This window comes from Dendronephthya gigantea, unplaced genomic scaffold (genome assembly GCF_004324835.1).
Source record: "Dendronephthya gigantea isolate DGI-Jeju-01 unplaced genomic scaffold, DenGig_1.0 000074F, whole genome shotgun sequence".
NCBI lineage: Eukaryota > Metazoa > Cnidaria > Anthozoa > Malacalcyonacea > Nephtheidae > Dendronephthya > Dendronephthya gigantea.
Genome location: NW_021163084.1, coordinates 1,009,127 through 1,028,377, shown reverse-complemented (window position 1 = coordinate 1,028,377; position 19,251 = coordinate 1,009,127). Strand labels below are relative to the sequence as shown.

Below are 19,251 nucleotides of genomic sequence, written 5' to 3'. Positions count from 1 at the left end.
GGTAAAAATCACTAAAATCTGCTAATACTTTATCTTATATAGATGAATAAGATCAACAATCACAATCCATATATGGTACAATCCATGGTGTCTGACCGTGATTTCACTAGTGTGGCCTCGTAACCGAGGCTATTTTTTACTACAAATATTTTACTGTAAAAAAATTATTATACATAGTTATTTTTACCTAACATGGGTCCGCTTAACCTTATATTCGAAGCAATGGACCTCCGTCCAAGTTGTACCCGAACACCCGCTTCCCAACCCACCCGTGATCCGTACCAGCATAGCTTACAACCAGGCTTAAAACTTAAAACTGAGCTTAACACACGACGCATGGTGGTCACTGAGAAGAGATGCGATAGTCGAAACAGACGAAAAATACGGACAGTAGTACGTAATATTAAAAATTTCGTGAAACTTGTTACGACTGTGAGCAGCCGAACATACATATCGTCTAAAGTTAGTGGGGAATACCTATTTAGCATCCAAACACCAAGTCCTGTAGACATATCTTTGATGACAAGAGTTTTTTAAAATAATTCTATACTTTAATATATTTAGCAATTTTACAGTTCCCATCCTATCTAAGATTTACTATTATCAGTCAGAACCCAGGTCCCATTTCCACGCAGCCGTTACAAAGTCATACTCCACGTGTTCATACTTCATGTTCCACGAAGTTTGATTGGCTCCCAAAAACTAACGATCCAATCAAACTACGTGTAACATCGGACTTTTCGCGCTTGACGCCATTATGAGAAAGGTCTATTGTAAATGGTCGCTACCGTAACACTCTTATCCAGGTACGTGGAAACAGGGACTCAGAGTTCAGTCTTTTTTGTGTTTTCAGTAAACATTAACTGCATAATATACATAATATACAAGGATTTCACTAAATCTTTTTTCCTAACAGAACGGCAGGCTCCTTTTTTGCAGTGAGTGGGTTTACGTAGTAATGGAACACGACAGAAAACCTTTACTCGAAGGCAAAAAATAATAAATCGTGAGCTGAAGTTTGTATTGTCTAGTAAAAGCATGATACCTTCTGTGCCAATATTTAGAGATGTTCATGTCTTGTTTCATGTTCTCCCTTCTGTGCCAATATTTAGAGATGTTCATGTCTTGTTTCATGTTCTCGTGTTTTGTGAACTCATGGGTTCATGCACGTCATTTAACTTGTCCTTGTTTGTGGCCAACTTTTTTCTTATCAATCAGACCACTCGATCAATAGTGAAGATGTTATCTTCATCACTTGATCCAACCACTAGAAATTGACGGAGCATACTCCTGAACCGAACACATGGAATATCCAGCCATCATCTTTGTTTATAGATCAGTGAACTTTACACTTTCGTTAACTGGGCCACTCCCGTTGCGGATGACGACGGACTATCAGAGAGGAATGTGACACATTTGTTTGACGTTACACTGCTAGCCATCGGACTATCTTTGGCCACGGGTAGTTGGTCCACTGCCCCCTTGTTTTCCAAAAGGGTTGCCCTTCGCCTTCCCCCATCAGTCATCACGAGCGTGGAAGACAACGTACTTGACGCGCGTGCCCGAGGTCCTGGCGGACTTTCCCGAGATCTTGGGTGCAGCAAACAGAAAACAAACGTTACGATTTGTTTGGGAAGGATTTTTGTAAATGCTTTTCTAAAATCCGGTATCCGAGCAGCATAGACCACAGGATTTACACAACTGGTAGCAAAATGCAAGGCTTTGAGGTATACCACAACTGTCAGTGAGATACAATGGCATTTACTGCTGACTAAGGCAGCCGTGAAAAATGGACACCAGCATATAATAAACAGAAATATTAAAATGAATATAGTTAGAGACACCTTGAGTTCCCGTTCAAAGGTTTGCCTCGATGTTACATATGAGCGGCGTATCGTAGAGTACATTATAGACAAATAGCAGAAGATAATGATGATCGCAGGCAGGCCGAACAGAGAGGCGGTATTGTAAATGATGTATTTCATTTTGAACTTATAAAGCTCCAACGATAGGCCCGCAGATAAAATGGAGATAAACCATAATATTCCAATAGCAATGAACCATGTTGTAGATGTCGCCACGTGGTGGATAACTGGCCATATAATTGCAAAATATCTGAAATGTGGAGAATATGAATAACATTAATATTAATTCAGTGGTCAACTCACTGAACTCAGACTCAGTGTCGTGATTTTGAAAGCCTGAAGGTAGCTGACTGCATCGCCTATATACCGATAAAAATGATATCCATTATACACCGAATTATGTGCAGATGGTTTCTGAGAGAAAGAATAGTGACAGCTTTATTAGGACCAGACAAAAACAGACTAATGCTTGATATATTAGGTCTATATTGAAATACTTATTAATAAGTTTAAACTCACCTTTCTAAACTGATAAAGGCCAAATGCCACACAGATGCGGTTATAGAAAATACGTCGGTAAACTGATAAACAAAATATTCAGCACTCTGATTATATCCTCTGAATTGAATCAGCATCAAGTACATGTACAGTGGAATTGCAAAACAGCCTGCAATCATATCAGCGCATGACAGGCTCACGATTAAGAAATTTGTTCTATTATTACGAATCTTGGATGTTTTAAAATATGCAGCTAGGACCAAACTGTTCCCAATGATACTCATCAGGGATATTAGAACATATAACGCAGAGGCAATGTAGAGGTTTTTTGTTTCCAACACGTAAAGTGCCATCTTCATATGCTATTATTAGAGGCCATTGTCTGATTCAACTAAATGATAGAAATAAAAAAAATCACTCTTTACTTTTACCTAAAAAAATAAGAGTAGCTAAATATTGGACCACTCGCATAATTGACCAACTTATGATCTATAAGTATAACAAGGAAGTAAATCACCACACGACGAGAAAGAGCACACCAAAATTAGTATAACCGCTATACGTTTGGTTGCCAAATATATAAAGTCAAGTACGAAAAATATAGCCATGTGAAGTTGGCAATTTTTGTATATTTTTTGTATTAAGAGCGGAACTGTGTAATTAACTCTTCCGGCCATAGTAGAAAAGTATAATTTGCCAACTTTGCTTGGTTATATCTTCGGTACTTTAGTCTTTACAATATTTTGCAGCTATACTTGGCAATTTTACTAAGTTTAGTATGCCCTTTTCGAAAATTCTCTTTTTGTTATGCAAATGGTCCATTGAAGCGGTGTAGTTCTTCCCTCTTGCATCAAAATAGGAGTTGTATTATAAACATTCGCGTCCGTTACTTTTATAGAAGACCCCGGGTCCTCGGGGTCATTTATGGTAAAATAATGGCCTAATATCCCCCTAAGAATCCATTGATGCGAATTAAACTCAGAATACGCTACAGTTTTGGTTAGTTTATCACTAAACTATATAAAGATTTGCTATATAGTGACCACATTTAGCTAATCAGGAATCAAGATAGCGGCGAGTAACCTTCTAGTGAACTCTATAAACACTGGAACGATGACTAAACGGTTATTTAGTCGCAATCTTTGAAGCCCAAAATCAGAATATTAGTGGTGTTTTTGATGGGATCATGAAAACTTTTATCCTTATTCCAGTTCACACAGAGTCCAATAATGGTGCCTTCTAAGACCAGTGTCTAATGTTGACTTCTCGCGTCAAAAACGCACAATCCTGATTTATTCATATGGACAGACCCGTCTCGGGAATATAATTACCTCAGGGGAAATTACAGCCCTAACCCAAATACACGATATGCGCGAAATAATTGTCAACACATACGTCAAATGAACATAAAAACGGCAACAGAGGACTGCCCCTATAACGAAATGTGTTTGTGCTGCATGCCCGTGCCGCCTATGCAAACACCTGATACTGCATATTTCCAATCCCGAACACATTAGGGAGCCTTAATGTAAAGGTTAGGTTAAAAGATAAGTGTAAACAAAAGTCCGATACTATCTTTCATTAATAGAAAATACTTCGAAAAATATGTTGTTTGTACGTGCATGACATGCCTAGAGGGCATCGAATTCATCTGAAGTCATTACATCATTTATTGAATGCAAAACATTTCACGAAATCAGGATAGTGTATCCTTTCCGATGATAAATATGTTCTGAAAAACAATGAAGCCTAAATATAGATTCTCGGAAATGTATCTCAATAAATACCACACGCAAACACCTAATGTAATTCTCGCTTGCGGTGAATTCCTGTCCGTCTTCGTTCTCGTCATTAGACTTACCATTTAATTAACATGTTTGTCCGATTACACTATTCAGAGAATTAAAATATCTCAAGGGTCGATGAAAAAAAAGATCAAACACTGTTATTTTGCGAATAAAACATCTCACACTTTATACAAACAGCGCGAATTATTTAAATTAGCAGTTGCGTGATGTTTTCGCTAAAAAGGTGCATAATGGTTTCCAGCATAACCTAGGAACAATGTTATCGGTTCGTAATGATAACACTCTGTGAACCCTGATACTATCTAAAGAAGAATCAACGGCCATCAACACTGTGTAAATTATTTCCGAAGGGTGATCTGTTTAGGATGAGAATTAAACTCATGCCTTTCCTTATAGTTGTTGAGCAAAATATATCGTGACTCTTTTTTGCAAGTAATGACATGTTTTGCAAGTACGTTAATGTTTTAAATGTGTAGGCCGACTGATAGGTAATATTCTTTACGACAAGCTACTGTGTTTGTAACTGGTTTACGCATACCTAAACAGACACTTAAAATGGATAGCCATTTTACAACAAGTATGGTTTGTGTCTGAACTATCCACGGATGATTCTCGCGAGGTTTGTTCTTTTATAACCACACCTCTTGTCGCTGAGTTATCGACCATATACTCCACTGGCGTCAATCGAACGGTAATTGAGGGGGACTATATTCATATATTCTGCTATGCCTTCGAACGGCTAATTTCTTTTGAAAACCATTTCACTTTCAATAGAAACCAGGCTGGCATAACAGAATATATGAATATCGCCCTCCTTAATTAACGTTCGATTGACACCATGATATATTCAAATCGAAACTACATATAGCAGGACCTAACATGGTAATTTTTTTAAAGAGCAGCAGACAATGCCCCATTCTATAAAATATTCAAGCTCATTGGTAAACAAGATGACGAGCTGCAGGTCATATTTCAAGCATCTCTCTGTTACAGTAACTTATCTTTACCAACAGACTATATGCCATGGCTATAACAGATATATGAACGCTGTCATATTTTCAATGTTCTATATATCATGTCAGTTATATATCATAGTTAAATATCAAACAAAACCGGACTATTACAATACAGTTATCGTTGATAGTTCGCCGGAGTCCAACTATGAGCTGACTAGTTTGGCGGAATTTATTGTTTGATCTAGTGAATTCTATAATGTATATATACCTTTTTAAAGATTTAAAAGCCTTTCTACTCCCAGAACAACACAAGACTCTTTGCCACTAAGAATGCACAGTATTCCAACACTTTATTTTTTAAGATGCACAAGTTATTATACACGGTAAGTTCGTGACAATTGTCTGTGTCTATCAGTGACTAGCAGCTTAGTATCAGCTATTACGTAAATAGGTCAAGTCTTCACATGATTAAACCTAAAGGTCAAAGAAACATGGCTTTGAACAAATATTGAGTTATGACTGCAAATAATATTGGACAAATTAGTAAAAACCCGCAAGCAAACACAATAGTATTGTCATTTCTACTCATTATTTTCTTAATTCAATTTGATTCCCAACTTCGCAAGCATGCTATATAAATTAACCTCTTTAGAACGAATTTTGTTAAGATCGCGTCCATTCGATGCGCGTGCTGAGGTATATTTTGCGCACGTTAATACTTTGAGGCGCGCTCAGTTGGTGTAAATTCGATGAGCAATTTTTAAAGCGACCGTATCGAAGCAAACCGAAATATGTTAAATATTCTATTGATGCCAAGATTATCTTCTGGAAACATGACAGTTTAACCGATTATGATAGGTCCATCAAATGTTTCTACCGCAAGCGATCAGCATCATGCAAAAATGCACCCACATACCTGAATACCTTCTAAGCATATTCAGGTTAACTAGTCTTTTTGCACAATATATTCATGGTTAACTGATTAACAAGATAGTTGAGATTACAATACCTGAGACATATTCTGAGACATACGAAAAACGGCGTGTCAATTAAAAATTCACATAAACATGTTTATATTGTTATATGCTGGAAAACGGCACGAAATTTAAAGAACTTCATGTAAATCATTGCCAACACGTTGTGATGGCAGGAGACCCACGAGGATTATAGGATTAATAAGCAAGACAAACATCAGCAAATCGCGTCAAAAATATTTAATGATAACTCACCCTTAAATATTAGGCTCTGGCCTTAGCTGGAGTGTTTTTTTTTTCAAATTTGCCTACTATATCACGCACAAGTACGGCAATCTGATAATCGTTCGCCTGTTCACTCGTCATATAAACACATTCGATGTTTGTGCAACAGCAAATAAATTGTAATATGCTTCACTCAGTCATATTTATATATCACTGAATAGCTCTTCCCTATCACCACGGGGTACAACGGAACAGCTGCAGCGGTGAAATGCCTAAAACGCTAAGTTCTCGCAAGGAGACATACTGAAAACAACCGTGAACAGGAAAACACTTCATTTTAGTATTTAAATATTCATTAGATGAAACAAACGACATGAAATGTTTATCATGCAAGCGTTTGGTAGATGTATGACATGCAATAGGAACAAAGTGCCATATATGCATATATACATGAAGTACGAAAGGCGGGGGGATGTATAATTTTTTATGGTTCTTTTTTGTGCGTTCAAACTCATGCTTTTGATTAAGAGATGCCCCTAAAGTATAAAAACCATTTAATTTACAAAAAACAAGAATCATGCATAATGCATATGCCTCTTAGAATTCAAATGCGACAAACACGTAATTCAAACACATTTATCAAGATTAAATCTACAACTCATCAAACATGTTTACATTTGAAACACAAACACATGCAAAACGCATGTTGAAAACTTGAATTAAAATTAGTGATATACATATATCGCAATACCATTGGCGCTAGTCGAACTGCATTATACAGGTCAAATATTCAATCCCCCTTATTCATTCAATGCCATTTTTGAAAGGAAACAAGGTGGCTTGTAAGGCCAACAAGGTGGCTTGTGAGTCCCTTATTTATGAAGACTGGCATTTGCATCAAAAGAAAATTGAAATATAGATTAGTATTCCATGGGTCTATGTCGCATACGGCATTAGGGAAATGTAAAATAGCCTGCAGCTTTAAAATTATGTTTCCACAGCCCTGACAATTACAAAACATTAAGCAGAACTGGTGCATATAAATATAATTCATGGAGTCATGACTCATGTAAAACATAGCCATAGGCTTCTCGTTCGCCAACCGCTTGCATTAAAAGCAAAATGTTAATGGTGGGTTAAGATGCCTTATTATCTATACCATTAACGCGTTTGCGTGTGCACAGCGTTTGAGTCACGCAGGAGAGAAGTAGTTGCGAAAAAAAGCAGCTGTAACTCGCATACAGGATGCTTGGCTGGGGGTAGATGGCGCCGTTATATTTTGCGAATACTAAAAAGGTTTTACAAAATTACTCTAACCCTGGCCTGCATTTCGGTATCACCTGCATTAAATCTACGTGTTTCTAACGTAGGGCGCTTCCATTAAGCGGCCAAAATGGTCAGACCGGTCATATTTTAAATTGAAATCGAGTATTTCGTTAAGAATATAGCGGTGAAACTGCATTTCCTGTGCCAGTCAGATGTAAATAACGATATACTTGAATGCAGAGTTCTCGAAACACTCTAAAATCTGACCAGTTATCTGTCTGTACCGAAATACAAAAGGACCGGTCTGGCCGTTTTTCCGTGATAAAGGAAAGCGCCCGTAGATTTTCTCTATTGACTGTTTTCTCCACTTCCGTATTTCAACTGCTTTAACAACAGTTGAAATATTTCGTACAATTTCCGTTCAACTCATGTTAAATGACTTGAGTCGTAGTGTTACACTAATATACAACTGTATATATTCATAATATTCATGCTGTGCATATTCAATATTGATATCTGTATAGGTTTTGCTAAAAGAAAAATACCTAACGAATAACGATAACTAAAGTGCAACATGCAGTTAACTTACAGGATAAAGTCCGTAATTCGCGTTGCAGTAAAAAGGAATACTAATAAAGCATGAAGAAATGATGCATTTCATGTCCGGTGAAAACACAATTTATTCCTTGTCAAACTAGGTTTTTTAAACATCATGCTAAGTAAATATTCTAGCGTAGAGCTTGTCGGGATAATACAATGCTCAATTCTCTCGAGAAAAAACCCGCTATAGAATTTGCGTATAATTAATTATGAATTAACGTAACGGTAGTTCTGATGTTTGAAAATATAAAATATGTTACAAGTTTCAGCTAAGAGCTGCCTGTTTCACAAAATTAGTCTTAAAAATTGTTTTTAAAAGATATATCCGCTTACCACTGGCACTGAAAGTCTTCAAATTGCGTTTTAGACGTGTCTCTCAGTCTGTAGCGACGGCGATCTCTCGCTTTAGTTTTGACAACAACAACAACAACAGGACTATTTGATTTAATATTTGGGCTTTGCTAGAACACTATGCCAACACGAAGATAAGGAAATGGACTAATAATGGATGGCACTTCAAACCTGAATCATATATTATGGGAAGAAAAAACCAGCACAACAAGCGAGGGCGTGTGCATACGCGAAATCTATCGATAAGTTTGGATCAAGTTTGATGTCATTGTGTTTATACACGGCACGATTCCCACTAGGCTAAGGCTGACAAGACTAGTATATAGGTTCATGTGATTGTTTTTCTCATTATAGCATTGAAATTTTATGCTTGTGTTTTCCGATAAGTATCAAATGAATAATTATCTGTATGAATTGACACGAACGTCAGATACTACGACAGATCACTGTGAAAATTATAGTCATTGAAAAAAAATGATTAAAATAGTACTATTATTTGGCTTCCATTGGCTTCCATGCTCTTTTTCTTGATTTTTCATGCCGAAAGCATAACCCAGAACAACAGGTATAAACTGGCAAACAAATAGACCATCAATAGCCCTAATCGAGAATAATAATTTCATCATTTTGGCGAAGACGTTATCGGACATTTGTCACAATACTTTTTGCTTTATAAATATATAATTAATCGTTTTTCGGTCGTCCCATGTATACGACGGAAGACAATAAATTCTCACTATAAATAAGACCGGCTACAACAACAGCATTACAGCAAACATTGCGTAGACTGACAAACGGAACAAAAAAGCTTACCAGAAATTCCTGAAACTTGTAGTTTGTTATTTCAGCGTTTCAGTGCTAATACTTCAGGTAATGTAAATGTTCGTGACAGTGATGTTGTTCTACTTGTTCGGTAATGTTTAATTGCTACAATGAATTTAACGGGACTGATTTTTTTACCTATCATGTGTTAGCGATGTATTATTTGTGTGATTAGATGTTTTTAAAAATGTAAAACATCCACCTGTTTCCTGCATGGAAATTGATTAATTTCTCTATACATAGATAATGTTTTATCGCAGGAATAAACAAAGGGTACACCTGCACACAATGAAAGATTCTTAAATTATTTTTCACCAGGGCTTGTGTTGATTGCATCACATAAAACATGGATAAACACGTTTAACGTGACACCAACTATATGTAAATGTTTGCCTCTGATATGAAATATGTTTGCATTGTTTTATCTGCAATTTAAATCGCTTTGTGGCAAAAACATTTTTATCTAAATCTGGACGATTTAGGTACGGGGTTTGACGTCGAAGGATCTCGAGGATGCGTGTGGATGGGCAGGGATGGCAAGTAGAAATTAATGCATAGGGGTAAATTGTACCCCAAGCTCTGTACTTTTCAACTCACTTTAACTACGGAGCTCAGGTTAGATTAAAAAGCCAACCAAAGCTAGCCGGATATATATGTTAGAAGTTTATTGCTTGCGGTTCAAAGACGCTGCTACTACTTGCTTACATTGGAAATTATCCAGTTACATTTCCAGGTCAGTGGCAAAACACGCCATTATTTCCATGAAGGAAGAGAACGGTGCCGTAAAAGAAGCGGAAGTTTTACATATTTATCAATCAACAATTCCTACTTTGAAGTATGAAACCAATCACGGGACCATCAGGATAAGAATTGGCTAGAGGACAAATTCCAAGAGGTCAAGAGCAAAAATTGACATGTTTTTCAAAGACACTTAATTCGTTGGAAAGGTTAAAGCTTAGTTTGAAAAGCCGTCTTGAAAACTTCACCCTTCACTCACAATAATACTTGTTGACTACGTTTCTTATTTCATTCATGTCCGGCTAAGACAAAAACGAAAATCGGCCGTATATCCTCTGTTCGTTTTATTTTTATTCATGAATATGATTCATATCTGAAATGATTCGTACAACGCCTCGCCATTCATTAGCTAGTTCTTTACAATGATTGTTAGATTGGGAGATGATTTTACGAGGGAAATAACAATTAGCAAGTTAAGTTGTATGTAAGGACAAAATTTTACCACAAGTGGAAACTTTTCAAATAAACTTTTGTTTATGTGTTAATTTAAGCAATTGATTATATAGAACTGTGTAACAGAGATCAAAATCATTGTGCTATATATATAGTTTGTGTGACCAAAAACGTGTTTAGCTTTGCCTTTAGTCCAGAGGGTTTACTTGTATAGCTATATAAAATCTTGTACCTTGCATCTTAAGTATCCCTTAAAAAGAGTTTACCACACTTGCATTGCGTATTTGTTAAGTTTCTCTTGGCAGTTTCACTCCACAAGTTTGTTTTTAGGTGTTCACACTTATAATATTTACTTTATATAGTTATATTGGTAATTATTGGTCAAAGCAAATCCACTTTTCGACAACTCTTCATCAAGACATAAAAAATTTCACTATCAATATAAAATTGTATGATGCTCAAACTGCCATTGAGACTCAAACTGCAAGAGTCTTTTCATGTACTGCGTTTGATTTATAAGAGTAAAAAACTCTTAATTCTATACAAAATCAACCCGATATTAAAAACGACCAAACCGCGGGTCCTGTTGTCGTTGAATTTTGGTAGCAGATTACTGGCAATATATAGCCAATTATTTAGGTTAGGCTGAGAGAATTTCAAGAACTCTGCATTCAAGTAAATCGGTATTTACATCTGCCTGGCACTGGAAAAGCAGTCTAATCGCTTTATTTTTAACAAAGTATTCTAAACTGATATGACCGCGTTTTGACCATTTAGCCCGCTAAAAGGAAAGCGCTTAAGTAATCAGCATTTAAATAAACTTCTCCATGATATGTCTCTTTGCCTTTGGTAAGCTCACTAAGCTGTAGCTACCAAATAAGGCTCGAAATAAGGACGATAATAAGTTTATAGAAAGGCGAAATCAGTCGTACATTTCCTTCAGTTAAGACATGAAAGCTCAATTTCTAGCAATAAAGCGAAGAGCTTCCCTAAAAGTTCAGAACGCGTGAACTCTGACTTTAAAACGATTTATCTCAAGTATCCTACTTTTTTCCTAAAATCCGAAAGCACAATGCCCTATTGGGCGGTTTTAAAGTACATTTTTTTTCGTCACACTATCGTCGAACAAGTCATAACAACAAGAGAATATATAGCTATTGACTATTCCAACTTCTGTAACTAAAAAATTTCAACTACCACGAATTAGTCATTCACAGCATTTGCCGCACGTGCGATGTCGCTGGATATGTTTTCTTTCATAGAAAGTGTTTGCATGCGCTTGAAATGACAAACTAATTGCGCGCATTGCTTGCAAACATTCTGTTCTTTGGACGAAGTATTTGTTGCGGACACTCAATACGTTTTTGGTCTGTTTAGTTGTATGCATTGAAATTAAATGTACTGGTATTCTTGGCAAACAAGACAAGGCATTAGGGAGCCACTTGATAATAGTACAAACATACCTTTATCTTCAGTACTAGTACACAAAATATTTTTCAATCAACTTTTGATTCTTCTCTCGATTTATATCCAAAAGAGAAACACGTTTAAACAGATAGGAAAACCATGTAGTCTTTTATATGCTCTGGAGGTGAGGTGTTTTCAAAGGGATGTTTACTCTGAGGAAGGGTCGTTACGATCGTTTCCTATTATGTTTTCAACTCGAACTCTACCTACGCACGCGTACTTAATACGGAAATGTAGTAATTAGCGATGTGGGAAGGAGCCAGGTTGTGACATCATGAGGTGATAAGCTTTCAGTTGCCAAAATCATAGCTGGAGACTGGAGTTCACGTCACGTGGACTTGGAATAACATATCTACATGCATGCTGGGACATGCAGATGCTGTTGTGTGTAACACGGTACTTGTTTCGGTGAAAAGTAAAATACTAGTTTGCATTTATCTCATCGAGTCCTTGAAACCGCCAACCTCGAAACTAAAAGCAGACCTAGCAGACCCTGGTATGTATGATGTATAGCCTGGGGGTGTAGTCAACTGATCTGGATAGTAAAACTGGATTGGACATGCTATTGAATTATTTGAATAAACCGATTTTAGGCGAAATATATATTTTATGAAAACAAACCAGTATAAACACGCAAATTCTTGACTTAAGACAAATCTTCACCTGTTTAAAATAATCTTAGCAGACTGTTTTTATGACTACGGCTTTGTCAACATTAACACCACAACTGACTTGGTAATAATATTTCTCCCAACCAATACTTGGTTTATTTAAACACAGAAACAGCCCAGCCTTTTGCTTTCAAAACACTCAGTGTATGAATGACAGGTATTGCAGGTGAGTGGGTCCTTTCCCTATAACCAAATTAAGCCTACTTTTGACAGGAAGGAAGTCGCAAAGCAACACAATAGTGCGGCTTCTTCTTCAGTCCTAAATATGTCGGGAAATCACCTCTCATCGACAAAGGTTTTTGATGTTGATGTTCCAGTTTTCACTGTTTCAAGAAGCACGAACAAGCGAATGATTGTCTTCAGTTGCGACCGGTGTGTTTGTTTAGACCGCTCCCCCCCCCTCAACATTTTGTCGTTGGTAATATTTTGTTCGTCATTGTTGTTTCTTCATCAGTAGACCGATATATTTGTCTTTCTAAGCCACCGAGCTAAACTTTGTATATAGTTACGTAATGCTTTAAAACGACAAGCGAAGATCTCCCGAGCAGTCAGTCCGCGGTGTATGAGATACATGCAAAGGCATAGCCATAGGCCGGGCCCCTTTCAACAGCCCGCACGTATATAAAGTGAGTAAAGGCCCTGTTACACGATGCAATGCAATCCTACTTGTAAGAGATGTAAATTAGTACAGAGTATTCATAATGTAAGTGTATGAAACGTACATGGAGTGTAATAAACATAAAAGTTTCGTAGTTGCCATCTCTCAAACGTAGAATTGCATTGCAAGGTGCAAGAAAAATTGCATACCCTGTAACATGGCCTTAAGCCTCTGGGGTGTAGATAGGCCGATTGGTCACTTGACGTCTTAACTGCATATTTTGATTAGCCAAAAATGACAAAAATTTATTAATTTGTTGATTCTCTGCTACTCAGAGTATCTAATATTTCATCGAGCTAAAGTCAACATGATGATGTGTTTACGATGTGATGATATGAAGTCACGCGGCATGCTAAAATTCACGTACAGCTTGCGGGTTACCTCTGAGCTAAAGTGTTTAAAAAAATACGCATTTATGTTGCTGAGCTAACGCGATAACTATAGTTTATGGGCTAAATGGCTTGCGGCAAATGAACAATACGTCAATAGGATTTTCCAATCAAGTATGGCCTTGACTTGGCTTTGCCATAATCCATTTATCCCAAATGACAAGCGTTGTTTCCAGTAAATAGTAATTTCTTGTTAAATCCGTAATCCCTGAGCTTGGACCTCATTTAATCTTTCCTGCATGCATGTGATCAAAACAGGAAATTGTAAAAATGCTGATGTGTATATATGAATAATATAATCATTAGGTCAGGTAGTAGTTTTGTCAAAAACATTTAAAATTTTAATGTTGTTTTTGTCATCAAGCCTAAACGACGTTAATTTGCCCTTTTAATAAGTCCCATTTATCATCTTTATAGGCTGTTTTCCATTTTGAAATTCAAATATATATTTCTAATTAACGAAGTTGTTTTTCTCATTCAAGCCGAGTTGATTCCAATGGGATCAGTTTTACTATCCTTCCGCATAGCTACATAGTCTTTTTCTAGAGTGTTCTCTTTTTAAAACTCGGCCAATATATCGCCGAGAAAACTATAGATCCTCGTGTTCAACGATCTTATTTAACGAGAAAAGTAAAAAACCCGCATGAATCTATAAGAGAACTAAACTGAAGAGAATAAAGCGCTTGTGAATAATGACTACTGATGACTATATCATTTGTTCGTTCTGGCAGTGAAGTTTATAGTTTAGGACGGGTCAAAACTATAATTTGGCAGGTCATCTAAGCTAAATAAGGCCATTCAACATTGACAACATGCCAACATTTTCTATGATTTTCCCGACGCACGCATGCATTCCTCAAGGAATATGCCGAACAAAAAAGAAAGTTCGTTCGAAGTTCCCAACAGAATCTTGGGTTCCTTCAAACATACGTGGTGATTTTTTTGGCATGGTGTATCCCGGCTTATATTTTGGTGTCAATATATACGCATGATGACATAGAACCTGGCCTTGGCCGGGGCCTGACAAGCCTGCCCTTGACATTTATCACCGCCCTAAAGCTATAAGCTAAAATTTTAAGCAAAGCTAGAGCTTCGCTTTCCAGGATTTTGTTCATATTTCACTAGAAATAAGATTTTGATACCACCCGACAGGATATTCTAAGACAGTTCACCTTCATATTTCACTATAAAAAATATTTCGACACCATGCGCCCGACAGGATATTCTAAGACAGTTCACTTTCGTAGTTCTAATTTCAATTGCCAATTTCACACAAACACAACTGATTTTAGACATTACACTGATATATAAATGGTTTATAACGGACTTCGATTTGGGTTCTTACCTCTGACACTGTTTGCAATGGTTCTTAAAGTCAATCTGAGAATAACTTGGAGATGACAGAAAAGTGTCATGTAAATTTTTATTTCGGTTTGTGACAGTTAAGGTCGGGAATTACAGAAATTTAAATGTTTGAAACCTCGAACCCTATATTTTCTTAATTGACTGATAATATATTATATAAAATTGTATCAATTTAAAATAGGGAACGTTTTGCCCCTTCGGATTTCACGATGCAAGGAATATATTTCACGTGGCCTTATTGAAACTAAACACGCGCTGGTAAACGTTATATACTTATAGCAGTGACATATTTTGAAAACTATACTTCTTTAGACTTTATATACGGTTTTTGAACGTAGCTACTGTGTATGTATTAAAATATCATCGTCTTTAACGAGAATATGTCTTTTATGTAGTCTAATTATACGGCGAAAAAGGCAAATTCAAAAACATAACAAAGTGGCACATATAAGAAAATTCCATTTTAAATAATTTCTTACACTAGGCTAGTGTTACGTTATATCCACATTTTTTCATTCTTTTTTAATTCATTTTTTCACACGGTCCGATGGGAAATATTCAAAATAATAACAATATATATATATATATATATATATATATATTGAATTGGCTCCAAATTGTGTCTAAAGTAAAGTAGGTATAGCGTTTGCGTACGTTATATATTCGTTAATGAGAACTCTCAAAAATGTTACTGTGCATGCATGTGGAGTAGTCCCGGGCGCGCTACACTATTTTTTTTTTCATTTGAATAATTCAATAATCACATGCAAAGTCAAAGGATTGCATCAGAAAGTTGGGAACAAAACAGGAAACGCTTTGGATGGATTTCTTACTTAATGTGTCGTAATCTATAAAAAAAGCGGTCACGTATTTGGAATTTATGCCAAAGAATTACTGAGCGATTCGAGGTAAAAAACAAACGATAACTCTCATGAGGGTTCAAACATAGCATGTATGAAAGAAAAACAGATTTTGAGGTCGTTTGAACATGGGAAAGACTGTTCAAGATTGTACATTAGCCAGCATTGCTACAGCCAAAAGTCTAAATGTTGCACGAATTTTTATAAAACTTGATCCAACCTTGGATCCAACATCACCAAACATTTCCCAAACATTACAAATCGAGACCCAAACAAATACTTTCCACTTGGGTACAAACACTGTAATCGCGGTCTTGTTGGCTTTGTTTCTAAGGGAGGGATTCTATGCAGCTGTGGCTATCGCAAAAATAAAGTGCGAAGAGCTTGGACAACCCTAATTTACATTTTAGAATATAAAATTCTGGTAAACACAGCCATAGGCACAGCGCAAACTATGCATGAGTTATTTTATATATTGTATTTTCAATGATATGAACGGATGCAGGCCGTGTTCACAGTGCTATTGTTTATAGTGCTACTGTGCTACATACACAGATGTTCAAAACTAAACAACAAACTCTTGCTGCGCGATATATTCTAATATATATATATATATATAGAATGCCGCGCTACAACTTGTGCTTTCGTTCACCGATGTCGCGATTTGTACGCGTGGATGGGGCCTTAAAAATCACCTCAAAAGTTTCTCTGTACAACAAAACAAACATACCCGTGGTTTTCAAACCACTTCTTAAACGCCGCAATTTTTGTACGACAGGACTAATTAAGTTGTGAGTTTGGTTATAACGGTCGAGCAAAATTGGATGCTTTTTTAAACGATTCGTTTTTTTAACGAATGGCAAATTTCGGAATAAAGTGCATTTATGGAGTCACCACATGATTATCGTGTCAAATTCAACGTTGAAAATCAAAAATGGAAGATGGCTCTGGCGAAATGAGCCAGAGTAGTCAGTACCTGCCTTTATTACGCTACATAGCGCGGCGCATTTGTGGATGGCTATGAACAACCTCACATAGTCAACTCTTCAGCGAACTTTATAGCATTATTCGCGAAATACGTAGAACGAATCCGTGCGTAAGAAATGACGTCTGAAGTACGCCCTAGGATAAACGTTGGCTGACAATCCAAATTGAACGAATATTGAACTTTTGTAGTAAAATCGAAAATGCAGTACATGATTTTGCCTAACGTTAATGTTAATTTGTCAATCATTCGACCCTCTTTATATACGCTATTCACCCTATTAGCCTTGAAATGAATCATGCACTATCTTGCACACGAACCACTATCTTGTCTAGCCGATCAACAGACTTCAGTTAAAGCGTTAGCCGTTAATAAAATCCTCCCTGTATGATAGAAGACAATATTTTAACGTTTACGTATACTATAGTCAAGTCTACAGCGTATCATCTTTGCCTTAGCTTAGCCAAATCGATTGACCGTTTAAAATTGGTTTCTACATACCTGTATATCTACTTTCTGCGCGCTGTTAACCTAGAGACTAACATAAAGACACTAACTATACTGTAAACTGCTGTTTACAGCTTACTATAGAATCTTCTAACTTTCCTACAATTATTTATAATATAGAAGCGACCACTTGTTTAAATAAAACATAACAGAGTGTGCTGACCACCGCGTACAAAGAGACAGATGTCAGATGAAATGGGGGCAAGAAATGTGTGTCATAAGACATTGCTACGAAAATATTCCCGAACACTTTGTAATAAATTAGAACAATTACTTACAGATTAGAATCTTCAATAAAGAAAGAATCAAGAGTACATTGAAACTGCAGTGACACTCTTTCGATATTTGAACCAGACTGTCGTGTGTATCTGGAACGCTGCAGTGTATAAACATAGCAGACTTTGCGTGTTGTTTAAACTGCTAATTATTTATGTAAAGAAGATTATGCTCCTTAATGAAGTATGTTAGCACATAGCCAATAGGATACAGGCAACCATTGATGTACATCAAACCATTAAAGAACACTTAGTGTTGCCAGGAGGTTGCTATGCAGGGTCATTTGAAAGCCTGATGAACATGGCCAACTTATCAATATTTGACAACATCAAATGCAGGTTTTGCGTAATTTTTGTGTGAAAGTTCAAGAAAAAAACAGTGTAAACAAGTGTAAACTAGATTAGAAGTCTAAAACGGGACAATTTTGTAGGACAATCAAAGATAATTGAGAGTTCAATAGGAATTAATATTTAACCCCGATGAAATTATACACGTTGTGTATGACAACTGTGGTGTGACAGGATCTACACCATTAGAGGGCGCTAATGGAAAAAACCTTCCACTACGACCCCCCCCCTCCTCCCTTGCGAGAGGCGTAGACAGATTGTACTTTTTACTTTTACAAAAGAAGCATAAATTTTGCTTCTCAAATTATTCATCTAGAATTTGTTTAATTTGCTATTTTGAACAATTTTCTCATCGTGGGAGACCATTTTATACTGTTTTTGACATAATTTGGCTTTCAGCCTTTCAATTAACTGACCGTAACTGAACAAGCTCAGCCTCGTTCCCAGGCGCTTTTAATTAATATAGGAACACTGGACCAAGCTTTTGATCATAAGGGGGCTGGCCGGCCGGAGACCTGGTTTTATTATGAACAACATAAGTCAATAGACAAGCCTTTCACTTTTTCACTTCTTTAACAGTTTAGTTGCGAAATATTGTAAAATGCGAGAAAAAATACATGGCACATTTTGTATCCCTTTTTCTGTATTTCTAGCCAAACTTGACTAATTTGACTAGTTTTAGCTCATTCCGAAAAAAAGGCAAACAGTAGTCAAGGTCCAGGGTGACGACTATTTAATGTTTTGTACTTTTTGTACTCTCAGTCATTCGGCGCCATCTTGGTTGAATTTACTTTTGCTTTTCAAGAGGACAAATTGCGTTGATTTACTTTTTCCTTGTTTATTTTGTAACTGCTTATCATCTCTGTCGTATTATTGGGAGGGTATTAAAATACAGCAACGACGAAAAATTATTTGTGCACATGTTTTGAAAAACAGCCAAGACGGTGGCAATTGCAAACCACCTATGCGCCCCCTCACAATAGGGTTCTGAAATTTCTAATAACCAACCCATTGTAACCAACCTAATTACAACCCCCCCCCCCCTTAAGGTCAACGCCACTACCGGTGTTTTTTGCTTGTTTAGTAGTAAAAGTTGTAGAGTCGAAACCTGGATACTAAGTAAATTACAGTTCAATATAGTGAATATACAATAATTATGACAAAATATAG

At 36.6% G+C, this 19,251-nt stretch overlaps 1 protein-coding gene across 11 annotated transcripts; it reads right to left on the bottom strand.

The window, feature by feature from the left end:
• Positions 1-497: 497 nt before the first annotated feature.
• Positions 498-17,858, bottom strand: LOC114531723 (D(1C) dopamine receptor-like). 11 transcript variants are annotated; one of them, XM_028553337.1, is made up of 4 exons: positions 12,020-12,249; positions 5,396-5,601; positions 2,385-2,754; positions 498-2,115 (listed from the first exon to the last, which is right to left on the bottom strand). In XM_028553337.1, the coding sequence occupies exons 3-4, from the start codon at positions 2,720-2,722 to the stop codon at positions 1,347-1,349; spliced, it is 1,107 nt and encodes a 368-aa protein (XP_028409138.1). In that variant the 5' UTR covers positions 2,723-2,754; positions 5,396-5,601; positions 12,020-12,249; the 3' UTR covers positions 498-1,346. The 11 variants fall into 11 exon arrangements, with proteins under 11 accessions (XP_028409138.1, XP_028409141.1, XP_028409139.1 ...); XM_028553340.1 differs by lacking the exons at positions 5,396-5,601; positions 12,020-12,249 and adding exons at positions 9,034-9,143; positions 9,357-9,531; XM_028553338.1 differs by lacking the exon at positions 12,020-12,249 and adding an exon at positions 9,357-9,370.
• Positions 17,859-19,251: the final 1,393 nt, after the last annotated feature.